The sequence below is a fragment of the Agelaius tricolor genome, unplaced genomic scaffold, assembly GCF_023055355.1.
Source record: "Agelaius tricolor isolate 1412-34295 unplaced genomic scaffold, bAgeTri1.0.p SCAF_7, whole genome shotgun sequence".
Classification (NCBI taxonomy): Eukaryota; Metazoa; Chordata; class Aves; order Passeriformes; family Icteridae; genus Agelaius; species Agelaius tricolor.
The window spans coordinates 37,441,880-37,457,492 of record NW_027269267.1 but is presented as its reverse complement, the minus strand read 5'-3'; the positions used below and the strand labels follow the sequence as shown (position 1 = coordinate 37,457,492).

The following is a 15,613-nucleotide window of genomic DNA, read 5'->3' as shown; positions in this document are numbered from 1 at the left end:
TGGAATAAACTGATTTTTTTCTAAATACTAAAATGAACCTTCTTCAAAAAGGGGAAAAGGTGAAATGAGATTGAAAGGCAAACAGCAACGAATTTTCTGCAGTTACATTATATAAATACAACGGTGCAAATATGCTTTAGCTCTCTATACTTGCAACTGTGACATGAAAGTAGCTGCAGTTCTAATTTTAAACATAATGTGATGCAGCCAGTTTGACCTGTTTAAACCCCACCTTTCTACACTGGGATTCACACCCGCACTTCCTACTGGGTACTTCACTGAATGCATCTAATCCACTAGATGCTTCAGAAAACGCCTCTTTCTTGAAGCTGAGTAAGGCTCAAGACATGGTTTTCAAATACCTCAATGAAGGTTCTGCACATTAGTCTGCTTTATTTAAAGTGGGAGGAAGAAAAAAAGGACACTCTGCTAAAAGAGGTGAGCAAGCCCTCTTCAATCCCGCACACACTTCAACCGAGGCTGGGATTTCTGCCTCCAAAGCCCAGTGTCACTGCTGTCAAATCGTGGCTGATCAGCCCAGTATAAATAAAATTCTATGAAGGTTTTCAGTGTTTTCCTCTGGCCAGCCAGAGGCTCCTTCCTTTATGTGTGCCTCCTTGCTGCAGTCAGTTCAAGTTGTCTACTCTGAGAACAGACATGAGGGCACACAGTGACTTCAGGGCCACATTCCTCCCAAGTACAACTCCTGCGACCTCTGAGCAGCACAGGAGTGAATCTGATGATAGCAAATACTGCCTCTGGTTTCAGACCTGCTTGGCAAAAAATTGCCTCCTTTTTAAAAAAAAAATGGCTTTTTGACAGAATATATAAATTATCCTGAATCAAATTTTATCTAGACTGTAACAAGGCAATTTGTTGTTAATTTTCCCCTGTGTCTTCTGGTCCACCTTACACTTTGTATCAAGAGTCAACAAACTTTTAATATGCTTAGAAGATGGTAGTAGATTATAGGCAAGGAATTTTCATGCAAAATTTTAGATGGTAAATCTCTTTAACTGTTGAACTAGGTGTTTAATAGCCTCTAGTGATACGTAGAGAAAAATGGTACAGTCTCTATATTTTAGAACAATTGTTGCACTGAGTCCCATAGTTTATATATTGTTAATATTTTCATGAAAGCTTTAAATGTTTTTCAGAAGAAACTGTGGTGACTCATGAATCTTTCATGAGGTGCTATGCATTTTTATGAACATATGATGTAAAATTCATCATTCTGAAATTCACAGATATCCATGAAGTGCTACATGTCTCTCTTTGGTCACGGATATTCATGACAATACCAACTTCTGTAAGCATTTAAATGCCCTTTCATAAATATTCTAGAATGCAATCTTCTGATGCCATGTAACATTTTGCTTACGTTTTATGAGTACTTCACTTGGGCATTTTCCACTTGATAATGAAAGCAGAACCTTCAGGGACAGTTATTGGTGTATCTATAAACTATGTGTAAAACTATCTCATTGCTTTGTTTTTATTCCTTGCATTTTCTTTCTTTCTTATTTCTCCAAGTTCAATGAGTTTTTTGAGGGCATCTTGGGAATTTCAGGTTTCATATTTATAGCCAAGGATATATTATCAGTATAAAGTTCCACATGCAACAGAATCGAGATTCTAGAGTATAGTAAAGACTTCAAAAAGTATATGTAATGTCTAATATTCCTTGTGTGAAACTTATGTTCAGCTAGTTGCAGGAGTGTCTGTATAGAATCAATGGCAGGATGAAGTCTCCCTTTCCTGCATACTCAAATGACCTTTTGCAGTTAAAGAACAGCAGATTTAGCATTTGAAGGTTGCACCTGCATCCCCTGCAGTTGTTGATAATCTTCTCATTGATTTTGGTGTTGCAGAATAAAGTCTTATAAGCCTTTATCGATGCATATAATCAGCTTTGAGTAGATGAAAGATCCTTTAACTCTATATCAATGTTCATTTGTACAATAGATCCTTTGTGCTTTGGCATCAAATAATGCCTTAAATTCTTTGTCAAATTAGGTTCCTAATCTGATAATGGCATTTGATGTATAAAAAGCAGCATAGCTTTTTTTCCTTTTTCCTGCACTGGATCCACCCTGTCCAACCCAGCCCATCATAGATGTGTTTGTGTTTCTTTCCCATCCCCGTGTCCCTCATTTTAGCTTAGACAGTCCTGTTTGCATTGTCTCTGTGCTCCACAGTGAGGAGTGGTTAAGGATGAAGCCTCAGTTGTTTCTCTTCCCCATGTCTCATTTTTTCCCACAATATCCTGACCCATAAGGGAGAAGAAGACACAAACTCTGGATGGGAGTCAGGGAGAAGACCACAGTGAATTCTGCTGTTAACAAGTCTTGCAGCAGTCTGAGAAATGGAGGGATTAAAGAGGGAAGAGACTCTCATCTTCACTCACGACCTTTGAGACTGAACTTCTAAAAAATTTAGGCATCCAAAATATCATTATATTTACAGGTCTGGGACAGTCTAGAAAGCTATCCATTGACAGCTAGATAATTTCACACATACCCAAAACATAACTCAAGTATATAAATCACCTATTCTGAAATTTTCAATTATAGGGCACATTTAATTATTGGATTTGTATTTCTTGGCTTTAAATGCAATGTATATATATTCAAAATGAGTTTAAAAAGGAGAGCAGTTTTCAAAGAATCTCATCACATTGTAGATTTTGTTTTTTTCTAATGGAAGATGAAATTTTTTTCCAAGTTGTGACTGTTGAGTGTTTTTAAAGGTCAAAGCTATAAGGGAATTTTAAAATTAGTTATTCAGGCTGACTAAAAAGCAATACCAGTGCACTGTTAGCCTTATGCAAGCAATTTGTTTGCTCTTGAATATAAAACAAATGTAATGTCAAAACCGAGGAAGAAAAATCATCTGCTGTAAATATTCTCCTATAGCAATTTTTTTCTCAATCAGGAAGTTAAATTGACTTCTTGTTGCTGTGTAAGGTTAGTTATTGTTTAAAGAAAGTCTCTAGAAACCTAAAGCAGTTGGAAAATGAAAAAGCGTAAAACCCACAGAGGTTAATTTCACTTGAATTTCCTTGAGAGAAATCACAATTTTCACTAATTGATGCCATTGTGGAATATCTTTAAAGAAAGAGAAAAGAAAATAATAAAGCCTTTGCAACAAAAAAGATGAAGATTTCACTAAAACATTTTTGTTTCATTAATGACTTCCTGAAGAAAGAAAGACAGACAGAAATAGGATGCAAGAAAAGGCTGACATTGATATTTATAATATGTATGTATGAATACAAGTATCTGTACCTAAAGAACCCCCAAAGACTCTCTCAAAAAGCATAGTCTGTTTACATGAATTCTAATATTCCCTTGCCATCAGCCTTATTAGGACTGAGAAGTTCAAAAATTTGCAATAAACTTAGGTACACCAAGTCTGCATAGGGTGTAAATACAAATACATGCACATCTTCACAGTAAATGGTAGATCATGGTAGAATGGTAAAGACTGGTAGAATTTACATATCTAAGTCCTTAGAGCTCTTGGAAAAGCAAGGCCCCCCCCACAAGAAGGAGAACAAGGCTATGGTGGGGAACTGCCAGTAGGGTTTGGGTGTTGTTAGTCAATGATGCATGAAATCAGGATGTCACCCTGAGCAGTGTTTTATGTAAGGACTGATGTAGAATCAGACATATCACTGTCCAGAGCTCTGTGCAGCTGGGCTGGCTTTTTTCTCAGCTAACATGTATCAGGTGCACCATAGTATCTCTTCAGGTCTCAAGTTCTGCTAAAAAGGAAAGCTGTGCAGAATATATGATAATTAAATGAAATTATCTTTTTAGTTTTTTGGTCTTAGACCTCATGGATATATTTTTGGTTTTAGGAATTTGAAAACAAACTGTTTCTAGCTTTGCACCTTGTCCCACAATCAGACATTGCTTTTGCTTATTACAGAGGAAAAGAAAATGCAAGGGAACTTATCAGGCTGGGAATGATCATAGAATATCCACTCAAACATAATACAAATTTGTGTCTGTAAAAATCGCCTCTAGGTATTTGTGCATAGATTTTGTTAAAAGCAATTATTACATCATTCATGCTGCAATATTATCCCTAATCTTTATCCACTGACTTGCAGTGACAACTAGTTATCACTTTGGAAATAGACCAGCTCCCATTTTGAATTGCATTATGACACCAGTTTACCTATGTCAAAATAATGTGAGAATGTCAGCTTGCAGTTGGCAAAGTACTGTGAGGACTAACAAGACATTATTTTTAATCTGTGAGCTGTTCCTACCTTTCAGTAATGGACTCTAGTAATTCTGCCCATTGTATTTGTGACTGAGTTGCCTTGTCATGGTCAAAATATTTTAAAACAATTCAGACTTCATTTGCAGACTATCTATCTTGCATCCTAAGTTTACAAATAATGTTTAAAAATGAAAACTAGCTGAAGCGTGATCCATGGACTGGAAATCCACCATTTGAGCATATACAGAGCATGTAATGGCTTGCAATAGCAATCTTCTCTCCATCTTTTCAGTATCTCAGTGTACCTTAGGCCTTATTCTTTTCAACTACCTCTTAGAAGTGATCAGGCTTCCTGAGACCCTCTGGTTAATAAATTAAATCTGTATGAAAACATACTGGCAACAAAAGACACACATAGGACATATACTGTCATATGAATGAATCATCACTTCAAATTAGGAAAAATTATTTCCAGCATTAACACTGCTCATGACAACCTATTTTGGCAGCAAAAAAAAAAATCACAAGATAGATATTTTAAAACACTGCGCAGCTCTGTCTCATATAGATTCTCCTCTCCCACCCTAGTACTTGAATGCCTTCCAGAAGCACATTAAGCAACATGACTAATGTCTGTCTCATCTTCATTCTTTTACTTGAAGCTGAAAAATTACATTATTTTTCAAAACTACCTGCAAGTTGATGAAATATCATCTTTGCAATGAACATAACATTTTTACATTACTGTGAAGACCATGGCAAAATTCGACCTTTGCAGAAGCACACACAGTTTCTACTGATATAAGTGAACAAGTGCTCAGTTACGCCAGGACACAGTTTCTATACATAAGCACTGCAAAGCAGACTACCTTCTTGATATATGGGAGATTTGCAGACTAGAACAGCAAGCAATCCTTCACAGTAGCATTCATTTTGCTGGATGGGAGTTGATTGAGAAATTAGCACAACATAGGAGATCTCTTTCTGTCTGGAACTAAAAAGGTATCCAATTTTGCAGTTGTTGTTGATTTATTATTCTGATCCTGCATGGGGTTACTGATGCAGATAGTACTCTTAACTGTCTTTTGTGTCAGTGTACAAAAGACTAACACTCCAACTTTTCAATGGCATAATTTACCTTTAGCAGTGGCTCTCGAAGACTAGAGACCTGTAAGACTAAAATTTAAATAACTGTGCTGCTGTTTAAAGGACATTAGCTTTCCTACAGAATTAATATGTATGGCTTCACATTTGGGACTAGCATGAAATTTAAGCTTGTGGAGTTATTGGAAATGTTTATACCACAGTATAAATAAAGATTGTGACCAGCATGGACCACATTGTGCTGGATGCTGTACAAGCAGAGAATAAATATCTACCCCTCCCTGGAAAGTTTGGTTGGCTTCCAACAAGCTGACTGTGAGACTGCTAAATAATACACCCACACAAAGAAAGAATAAGCTAATAATCTCTGACAAGAGGAGCTGTCAGCAAACTCAGTTAAGCTTTGCTGTGACTGACTTATGCAGTGGTATGATCCTTTAAAATAAAGAGTGGGATTCCCAGTATAGCTATGGATTGTGAGCAGCCAGCATGTGAGTTGTTTATAGCAGCCTCCCAGCATATATAGGCTGTTGTCAATTCAATTGCATTGGTGGGAAAGCCTGTCTCCAGTCTTAAAACAAACTTTAATTTGAGCCCCAGGTTCTCTGCCATGTTTTTGCTTTCTGGGTTGTGTGACTGGAGAATTAGATTTATTCAGCAGTGCAGTCAGTGTGCATTATTTCTAGAAGAAGAAATGCTGAATGTACAAAATAGTAATCATGGTGATTTAGATGTCAAAGATACCACTAGATCAGGGCTAACAGTGAAAAAAAGCTTTGTTTCCTTTTTCTCCTTAACAGAAGTGTATATGTTGCGGACATCAAATTATTACATTTGGCAACAAAATTTTTATTATTGGTGTCATTTTTTCCCCCTTTTTTTTTCTTTTTTTTTTTCCTTTTCCCTACCTAAACTATTTGGCAAAAGCATATCCTTTTCTGAAAGTAATTTATTCCTTATGAAGAGCTGCAGTTTTAATGACAATTTAGACATTGATATATTTATTAGACTATAATTTCCCTTTAATAAATGCTTTGATGTAGCAAGTATGTTCTCAGTGTTCTGTGTATACATTTCCATAATAACCCCTTTCCAGTTATCTGGGAGATAAAAGGCTGCAGTTCTGCACAACTTCTGCCAGAAATAAGAGATTTTTTTCTTACTGAGTCTTTGTAGACTGGTCCACAGTGTTTGGTGTATTCTGTTTTCATCTGATCACAGTTGCAAACCCTCAAATTTAGTGTAGATTTTTTCTTACTTAGTCTTAATTTTTGTCCTGTCTTTAGCATTGCAGTGGTTTTACATTTTTATAAGTCACTGTAGCCATAGCAGAGCCCTGCGTTAAAGGAGTATTCACATGATAGCATTAGCCAAAATTGTGAGAAGTCAGCACATCCCTGCTGTTAGCACACACAGATGTGTCTGTGAGCAGTGTCCACAAATTAAGAATCTGGTATCCCAGACCTGGTGTGTATTGAATCCTGCTTCACTGCAAATCACTTAACTGCAGCCATTACACGTTTTGCCAAAGATATTGCCATCTCTGCCTTGCTGTCTGCAATGCCTCATTTACAAACCACAGGACTCTTTTCCAAAGTGGTTTAAGAAGATTGACAGCAAGTCCTGTAGAAAGATGGGATCTTTTGAAAGCCAGGAGATACTATTTCTCCTTTGTTCAGGTGGGTTTAAAGAACTGCTGTACATGTTCAGTGAATTTTTTTGGGAAATCCTAAGTAACATATTGCAATTAAAAAATCTGAATAGAAGAGATTGTTAAATATTTGTACTTTATCCCATGGGCTCAGTTTCCAGTAAGAATAATTTCCACAAGCCAGAATTTATAAATTGTTTGTGGTTTAAGCCTCAGTAGATAAAAGGCACCGAAGAAATTGTCTGAAATCCTTTCAAGAAAACCTTAATGTCTGCATCTCCAAAATAAACAACTAACACAGACTGGAATTAGTAGGATGGTTGTGACATAACTGGTGAAGGGTTCTAGCACTGCTCTCCACTAGAGCAAAAAATTATTGAAGATACTAACATATTTTTACCATTACCTAGACATGTGACACTTTTAAGAAGGATCCTTCTCATTTCCATTCAAGTCTCTTTCTAGTTCTCTTCAAGAATATATGCAAATAAGTATTCAGATTTATTTCCAGGGTTTGCTTCTACATTGTAAAGGCTTGATCAAAGTGGAATCTAAATTCTAAAATCATTACATTTTCAGTTAAATCATCATATTTAGTGACTGCTTTTAGCTTAGAAGACTTAGTGTAATGGCTGTGGAGGGACAGGGATTGCTATGTTCAAATAGTATGCGAAGAAGTGGAACAACCCGCACTGAAGTTCTTTTAAACGGGTTTTTTTGCTCAGTGTTATAGGCTTTGCATCTTTTGACCTTGATAGGGAATTCAGTTCATACTCTATTTTTCCTTACTTCCAAATGCTGAATTTCACTAGTAAAGTGCTGTGGTATCAACCTATTAACACAAATTATGATGAGTTAGGAGTGCAATAAGAAGACCCCTCATACCTTGCTGTTATGGCCACTAACACCTGCTTGTTTTCCCTGCAGAGTTTTTCCGAGAACTTCTGGAGAACGCGGAGCGCTCCTTGAACGACATGTTTGTCCGGACGTACGGCATGCTGTACATGCAGAACTCTGAGGTGTTCCAGGACCTCTTCGCCGAGCTGAAGCGCTATTACACGGGAGGCAACGTCAACCTGGAGGAAATGCTGAACGACTTCTGGGCTCGGCTGCTGGAGCGGATGTTCCAGCTTATAAACCCCCAGTACCATTTCAGTGAGGACTACCTGGAGTGTGTGAGCAAGTACACAGACCAGCTGAAGCCCTTTGGAGACGTGCCCAGGAAGCTGAAGGTTCAAGTGACTCGAGCGTTCATTGCTGCCCGCACCTTTGTTCAGGGGCTGACAGTAGGCAGAGAGGTTGCCAACAGAGTGTCCAAGGTAATCTGAAAGCAGGGTGGGGTTTTTCTTAGCTTGAATTTCTTCTCAACTTGCCAGCCAATTGAAATCTGTCTTTGTGGGTTTTTTTCTTTTTTTCAGTACAAGGAGGTGTGTTTGGTTGGTTTTTATGCCTACCAATATACCGATCTTAAGTTCATAAATAGGGGCAACTGTTGTTTTCAGTTCCTTCTGGGGATATTAAGGCACTACTGACTGGAAAGCATTTCTCTGTGCTTAGGACGCAGTGAAATACCAATATACATCAATGTTATAGCATGGTAATGATTGCCATTTGTAATTCAAAGCTGGCTACATATATAAAAGATGGGGATTTAGATCAGAATTTAAATGTTTCAAGCAAATTTATTCTGCTGTTCATTAGAAAAGTACAGCCCTCACATCATTCATTTATCATGCAGCTGGGTGATGGATTTTGTTAGAAATGTCTAGTCATGTTTCTGACGAGAAAATAGACAAACAGTGACACCTCTGAAGCTTGAGCTTTCCCAAAGGATGGTTTGACTCACATTTATTTTAGGTTTAATTATTTATCTATGCAAATATTTATGACAATTATAATCCTTGAGGGTTTCACATAATTAAAGAAAAAACCATGCAAAAATAAACCATCTGGGCACCAAAAATGTGCCTCAATGACTTTCTCTCATAGAGTATTTCAAAATCAGGTATAATTTTCCTGAATTGGTGTTCCAGCTAGATAGTTGCTCTGTGATCTCACTGTTTCACAGTCCTCGTCGTGTATTTGGACCTTGAATTCTGAAATACTCTCATGAGATCCACTGTGAAATGTTCAAATACTCACTTCTGATCAATAAATGCATGAGTGGTTTGGATGCTTGGCCCATCCAATACTTTCCCACATTTACAAAGCCACTCCTCCACCTCAAGAGGACTGTCTCATTTGCTTCATTTAATCCACCTTCTGACTGTGGATTAAATAAAGCAAATGAGACAGTTCTCTTGAGGTGGAGGAGTGGCTTAGGCTTGTAAATGTGGGAAAGTATTGGATGGGCCAAGCATCCAAATCCAAGGTGGATTAAATTACCTCTACGTGAGGTAGAGCCTATACCTTGTACAGTAGACTGCAACTCAGGCACTCAATAAGATGGGGCTTTTAAACTTTTCTTAACCTGTGTTATGTGATATTTTGTAATTGCAAATTGAGAAGCCATGGAGCTAAAAATGTAGTTAGGAAGGGAGAGCCTGATTTTATGTCTAGGAGAATGCATGGGAGAAAAAGGTAATTTTACACTTAAAATTCAGTGGATGAGATATGTGATCCTTGCTAGTCAGCTAGAACCAAAGTCTCTTCCTCCAAGTGCCTTCCTGAGCTTCAGGGTTACCTTTCTGTGATTTCTGGCACTGTTAGTTCTTGCAGTCTTTCTGAATGGTGGCAGGGTACCATGGTGAAACCCCAGGCTGCCTAGTCTAGCTGGGGCAGTTTTTTAGCCTCCAAATGTGCAGAATGCATAAATCTACAGCCCCAGATTTCCTCTGAAGAGAGATGATGTCCCCATGGGTCAGGTTCTAAGTAAAAGTACAGAACTCTGATGTCGCTGTTGTCTGCAGGCATTAGGTCTTGCTGGATCAGACTGTGGAGAGTAAGCTTTGTAATTCATGTAATAGATGCATAATTTGTGAATCCCTCACAGATTAAGGTCTGAATTGTCTGCTGAGATGTCACTTTCCCTGTGTACGTACATGACTGTACAGACTGTGCAGGTGTCTCCTCTGTCACATATCCAGGAAATGTTTTCCTCTCAGCCTCTGGGCTTTGGGTACATAAGCCCTCTCAAGAAAAGGGTTCATAACAAGATCACTAAATGATCCTATGATCCTATAATGAGAGCTGCTAGCTCTGCAATGATACAGTGGGTCTTTTTGTAGTGTCAGTTGAAGATGATAACAGGAGCTCAATAGTGCTTCTGTTGTTTTTTGTTGGTTTTTTTTTTAACATGAAGGAAACACTTGAAATCATCATTAAAAGGGTTCAATGGTGGTGCATGAGACAATAATGTCTTTATAGTGATACTCCATTAGACTACATCTAGAACACTGTGTTCAGTTTTTGGCCCTTCTTGTACAAAAAAGACATTGAAGCAAGTTCAGTAGAGGCTGCCCTCAGGATCTGGACTGGATTACTTGTCCTTGAGCCTGTGGGACTGGGACTTCTTCATTCTGGAGAAGAGGCAACTTCAAGGGCAAGTAGCAGTGTTCCTGGTGCCTCTAGAGAGGTCATTAAAGAAAAGCAGCAAAGCTCTTTACAGTGGGGCATGGTGTGATATGATGGACGTGAGTTAATGCATTTTCTCTTCTCCTATCACAGCAGGGCCTAATGAAAATCCCATCCCCATCTTCTTATAAGTGCCCTTTAAGTGCTAGAAGGTTGCTAATCAGATCTGCCTGGAGCTTCTCTTCTGCAGGCTGAGCAACCTCAAATCCCTCATGTCTTCACAGGAGAGGTGCTCCAGCCCTCTGACCATTTTTGTGGCCCTCCTCTGGACCCAGTACAACAGTTCCATGTCTTTCCCGGGATGCTGAGGATTCCAGAGCTGGATTTATTAATCCAGGTGGGGGTCTTCTGAGAGCATAGTACAGGTGACCTGCTGGTCAATTTCTTTAGGATCACTATCCTATGATCCTATTAAAAAATTAATAAGATCAACATTTTGCTTAAGTGTAGAATATACTTTGATTGCAGAACTATCTTTGATATTAAAATCTTGGTGGATTTATTCATACCCACAGCATATGCAAAACAATTTCTGGCCCTAGGGACTTTGTGTTACATGCAGCCTGGTGAGGCAGATATGAAGAGCCCCAAGTGGCACCAGATATTCAAGATTAATAATTGTCCTGTGGAAAGGATGTGATTACTCTGAGAATGAATAGTTTGTTGCCATATCATAACTGTGGACTTTTATGCTGGTTTATCTCCTGTAGAAAATGACAAATCCTTTTCTTTAAACATAATTTTAAAAGACTACAACCATTTCTTAGACTTAGCACATAACTGCAGCCAAAAATGAGACAGGTAAACATCTTTTGTTGTTATTTTGAAAGTCATCCAAATTCAGCACAGATTTCTGTCTCATTGTACTCTAATATTGAGAGATTCTGTGATAAGGATGCCACATCTGGATAAGTCAGGAGAAATGAATAAAGACAGAAAATGAAAGAAAGAACTGTTGCAGTTCTTCTATAAAATCCTTTGTCCATTTTCTGCACTGGCTGGGAACAGAGGGGGATCTTCTACCTGCAACATCACAAGCTTAAAAGATTTTTTGCTTTCTGTTTGTGGACCCATTATTTCACTGAACTGCCACTGACATAGAGAAATGTTGAGCCTACACCTTAAACACCATGAGAAAGAGAGTGACTAATGAGAAAGTTGTAACATCTCCTTTGGGCCTTTATTGTCTCATCATCTTCTGGACCATTTCTGTAGAGGGTTGGTGGGTCACACACGAAGGATTTGTTCCCTCTCTAATGTCAGGGACATATCCTTTCTAATTTTTCCTCAGAGAGGTTGTAATGTCTGAAAACAATGCAGTTGGTGTATTCCTTGCAAAGGAGCTACACTTCCTTTATTTCAATGATGTGTGCCCTCAAGCACACTCAAAGGAGGCAACATATATCACAAACATTTTCCTCTTACAATAGGATTTTGCAGTTTAGCAATTTGCTTGTGAGTGAGATTATAATTTAGTAAGTCACACTTAGATAAATGGGGAGGGAGGACACCTTATTTTTGTATTTTTTTCTAATATTGTATTTCAGTTATAAGCAGACACATTTGCTTCCATCTGCCTGAAGTTTTATTACGCTGTTTTAGTTGAACAGTATTTTCATGATCTCTAAGTCTAGTTACAATTTTTAATCTTCAGAGATTTTTAAATCTTTTTATTTCTCATTCTAATGCATTAAATTTCTCAGTGCTATGTTCCTATGCTGCTTAAATCTCCTCTCAGTACAGTATATTTCCACTGGCTTGAATGGACCAGCTTGCTAAATTATATATATATATTCTAGAAACTTGCAGAGGCATATGAGCAAAAAGTAATTATTTCTTAAATTGAGAATATAAACTCTTAATTTAAATCAATTTATTCATTAATATAGAAGAATTCCTAAAATATCTCAAGTTGAAAGGTCCCTGTAAAGATCAACTCCAGCTCCCTGCTGCTTGCAGGACTAACTAGAAATAAACCATATGACTAAAAGCTTTATCCAGATGCCCCTTGAGCTCTGACAGGCTTGGTTCCATGACCTCTTTCCTGGGGAGACTGTTCCAGTTACCAACCATCCTCTGAGTGAAGAACCTTTTCCTGATGTCCAATCTGAACTTGCCCTGATGCAGGTTCAATATATAATATTCAATATACAACATCAGAACTGCCACTTTTGGTATGTCAGAGGTCTGTTTAGTTGATTTTACCTCAGTGGCAGTAGTTTAAAGGTCAGTATAGGAGCAGAGCTTCTCAACTACTATACTTTCTTAAGCTATAGGTAGTAGATGTTTGTGGACATTTTGAACTACAGTTTCAGAAATAATACGTTAAAAATTTTCCACTACCTGTTTTTTTCAGTACTTTTTTAGGTTCTAAAAACCTGGCTTTTCTGTTTTGATACTATTTGGTAAAAAAATTAGTTCTGTCCTTCCCTGTTCCTCTGGAAAAGTATAGCATATTCGCATGTTATCATTATTAAATTTGCTTGTTATCAACTATTTTCCTAGATAAAATAAATAAATAAACTAAACTAAACAAAAAAAACCCCAAGCCTTCCTGACAAACTGTGATTTAGTATCTAATGTTAAGCTGGATAAGCTGCTGAAAATATTTCTGTACTTACTCTTAGCTGTGATTACCAATAATGTGATAGAAAAGACATATGCATACTTTTCATGTTCATCTTTTACTGTGTCTGAGCTCTGGACACTTTGTGAGAAAATAATGCTAAGTTATTCTCTCTGACTCCAAATGAAGAATTTTCAGTTATCACAATAATCCATTTGAACTGTCACTGAGTGGTGGAGGGTGTAAGCAGAAAAACACATGGGGAATTAAAATTTTTAAACAGGAGGGTCCAGGATTTCCAGGCACATGTGATTCCTGAAATATTTTCCCATATATATGAACAGCTGAATTACAACAATTATCACTCAATCTTTCCTTAGGAACCAGTTCTGTTTTACACATGCTATGTTTGGTTCAGAACTCTTCCTTATTTAATGAAAAAAAAATATCATTGGCTCTTGCACTAAACCTGCCTTACTAGGACCAGCAAGTGAGTGCCGAATACTTTTATTTACAGAGATCCAGGGGTTTAGTTACCATTTCCTAGTTTTGCTTTTCTCTAAGTTTGGCCATTTTGTGGTTTGTTTTTTTGTCTGAATTTGAGCACTTTCTTCCCATTGTATATTGGAATAAGGACAAGAAGAATTGTTCTGAGTTTGGCTTTGACTTTCACACTTGAAAATTCATGCTACCAGCAACCAAAGTAGCTTTTATAACAGGAGTAAAGTGAAGCTTAGCTCAGGGGCATCATTAAGAGCAGTTAGTGATTTTGTTAGTGGCATAAACATCAAAGATTTGTGACCCAGCCATTAAGAACTTATTTCATTAATGCATTTAAATATTAATTATCATTTATTACAAAATAAAAAGAGGCTGTTACAATACTTTTCTAATTGTATGGCATAGACTATATATCTCCTTCTTTTTAAACCAATTAAAACCATTCATCCCCTGAATATTATTAAATTATGTTAATATCAGACTCCTTATTAGGAACCTGGTGATATATGAGCAAAGTGAAATAAATTCAGTAATACAATTATAAGGTTAAACCCAAGATTAGTAGTGAAAAGCAGTCTCTAGTAATTGCCTGTGATTACTTCTACTTGCAGAATGCCAGGCCACTGCTTTTCTAATATGCTGAATCAATATTCTTACAAACTCTGCTTTTCATGGTTTATAAATAAACATTCAACATTTTGTGAGAGGCATAAATAAAGGCCAATATTGAATGACACAGTGATTCAGAATGTAATTATTGCAGGGGGGAGGGAATATGACATGGTGATAAGTCAGGTAATTAAAAGCCAAAACAAATTGTACTTTAAGCCTGGAAAATGTGATTTGCAGGGTTTGACAGATAAAGAGCTATGTGTCCTGTATATTTTAGCTTCATTGGCTGAAGAGATTTGGCTTGTTAAAGCCACAGAAGGAAAGGAAATCTAAAAAGACAATGGTATTCAGCAAACTTTAATCCTCAGTTCAAACTGTTGGTTTAGGAACAGCCCAGCTAAGCAAGCAGAGCTTTTATGATTGTATCACTGTCTGTTGTTTTAAGGATTTTTTCAGTCATTAATTATTTGAATTTTCATTGAGTTAATATATATTTACAAGAACTGGATCACACTGTGACATGAATGGGGCCACATTATTTTTTTCCTCTATCTTTCCCTTGGTGTTCCTCAGGCAGGGAGCCCAAGGATTATCCAGCCAGGGGAGTTTCAGAGCTGTGATGTGTCAGTGGCACAAAAGCAGGAGTGAATTGTATCCACACTTCAGTTCTTTCTGGGAAGTATCCTTTGAATTGAGGTTCTTCAGCTGTGCTGAATCTTTCCTTCTTTTTTGGAAAGAAAAGGCACATAAACTGATCTAGTTAATTGCACACATTTCATGGAGAAATAAAACAGATGCCTTGCAGATATCCCAGACATACTGCAGGTGCACTGATCTATTTTCCACTTTGTGTGCACTGGAATCATCAGATGTTCCAGAAGAGCAGTTCAGGAGAAAAGGCCTAAAATGAAACAGCAGCTTCAACAAAAGGAAAAAGGCAGTAGGAGGTGTGCAAAAGCTGTGGTCTATGTCCTACCTATGAGAATTGTCAGATATAATCCAGCCTGGCCTCTCCATTTCACAGGTCTTTAAATATCATTCAGCTACCTTGGTATTGAACTTAATAACCCAAGTTTAACTGAGTCATGCTGCTCAGTAGGACAGTCAGTCTTGCTGAGGATCCCTCTAGGTAGCTCTGTTGTTTGGGTTTATTCCTGCTGTGTGCCATATCACATCTCAGAATCCAAAGCAGTCCTGCCTTTTTGGATTTTTTGTATCATTCATAAACAGAGATTTTCTGATTGCAGTTCTTTTGCTCAGTTTGTGGTTTGGGTTTTGCTCAATGACTACTGCACAGCAGATACCCTTTAGATCAGCTTTGCATGAAAACTTCTAACTATAAATTAAGAACTGTAATGAGACTATTTTAATTT

At 37.5% G+C, this 15,613-nt stretch overlaps 1 protein-coding gene across 2 annotated transcripts in view; it reads left to right on the top strand.

Moving 5' to 3' along the window:
* Positions 1–15,613, top strand: part of GPC6 (glypican 6) — a 732,729-nt gene that overhangs the window by 385,606 nt on the left and 331,510 nt on the right. For both annotated transcript variants that reach the window (XM_071430981.1, XM_071430980.1), the window contains exon 3: positions 7,916–8,307. In XM_071430981.1, coding sequence (XP_071287082.1) covers positions 7,916–8,307 — 392 coding nt within the window. The remainder of the gene's footprint in view (positions 1–7,915; positions 8,308–15,613) is intronic.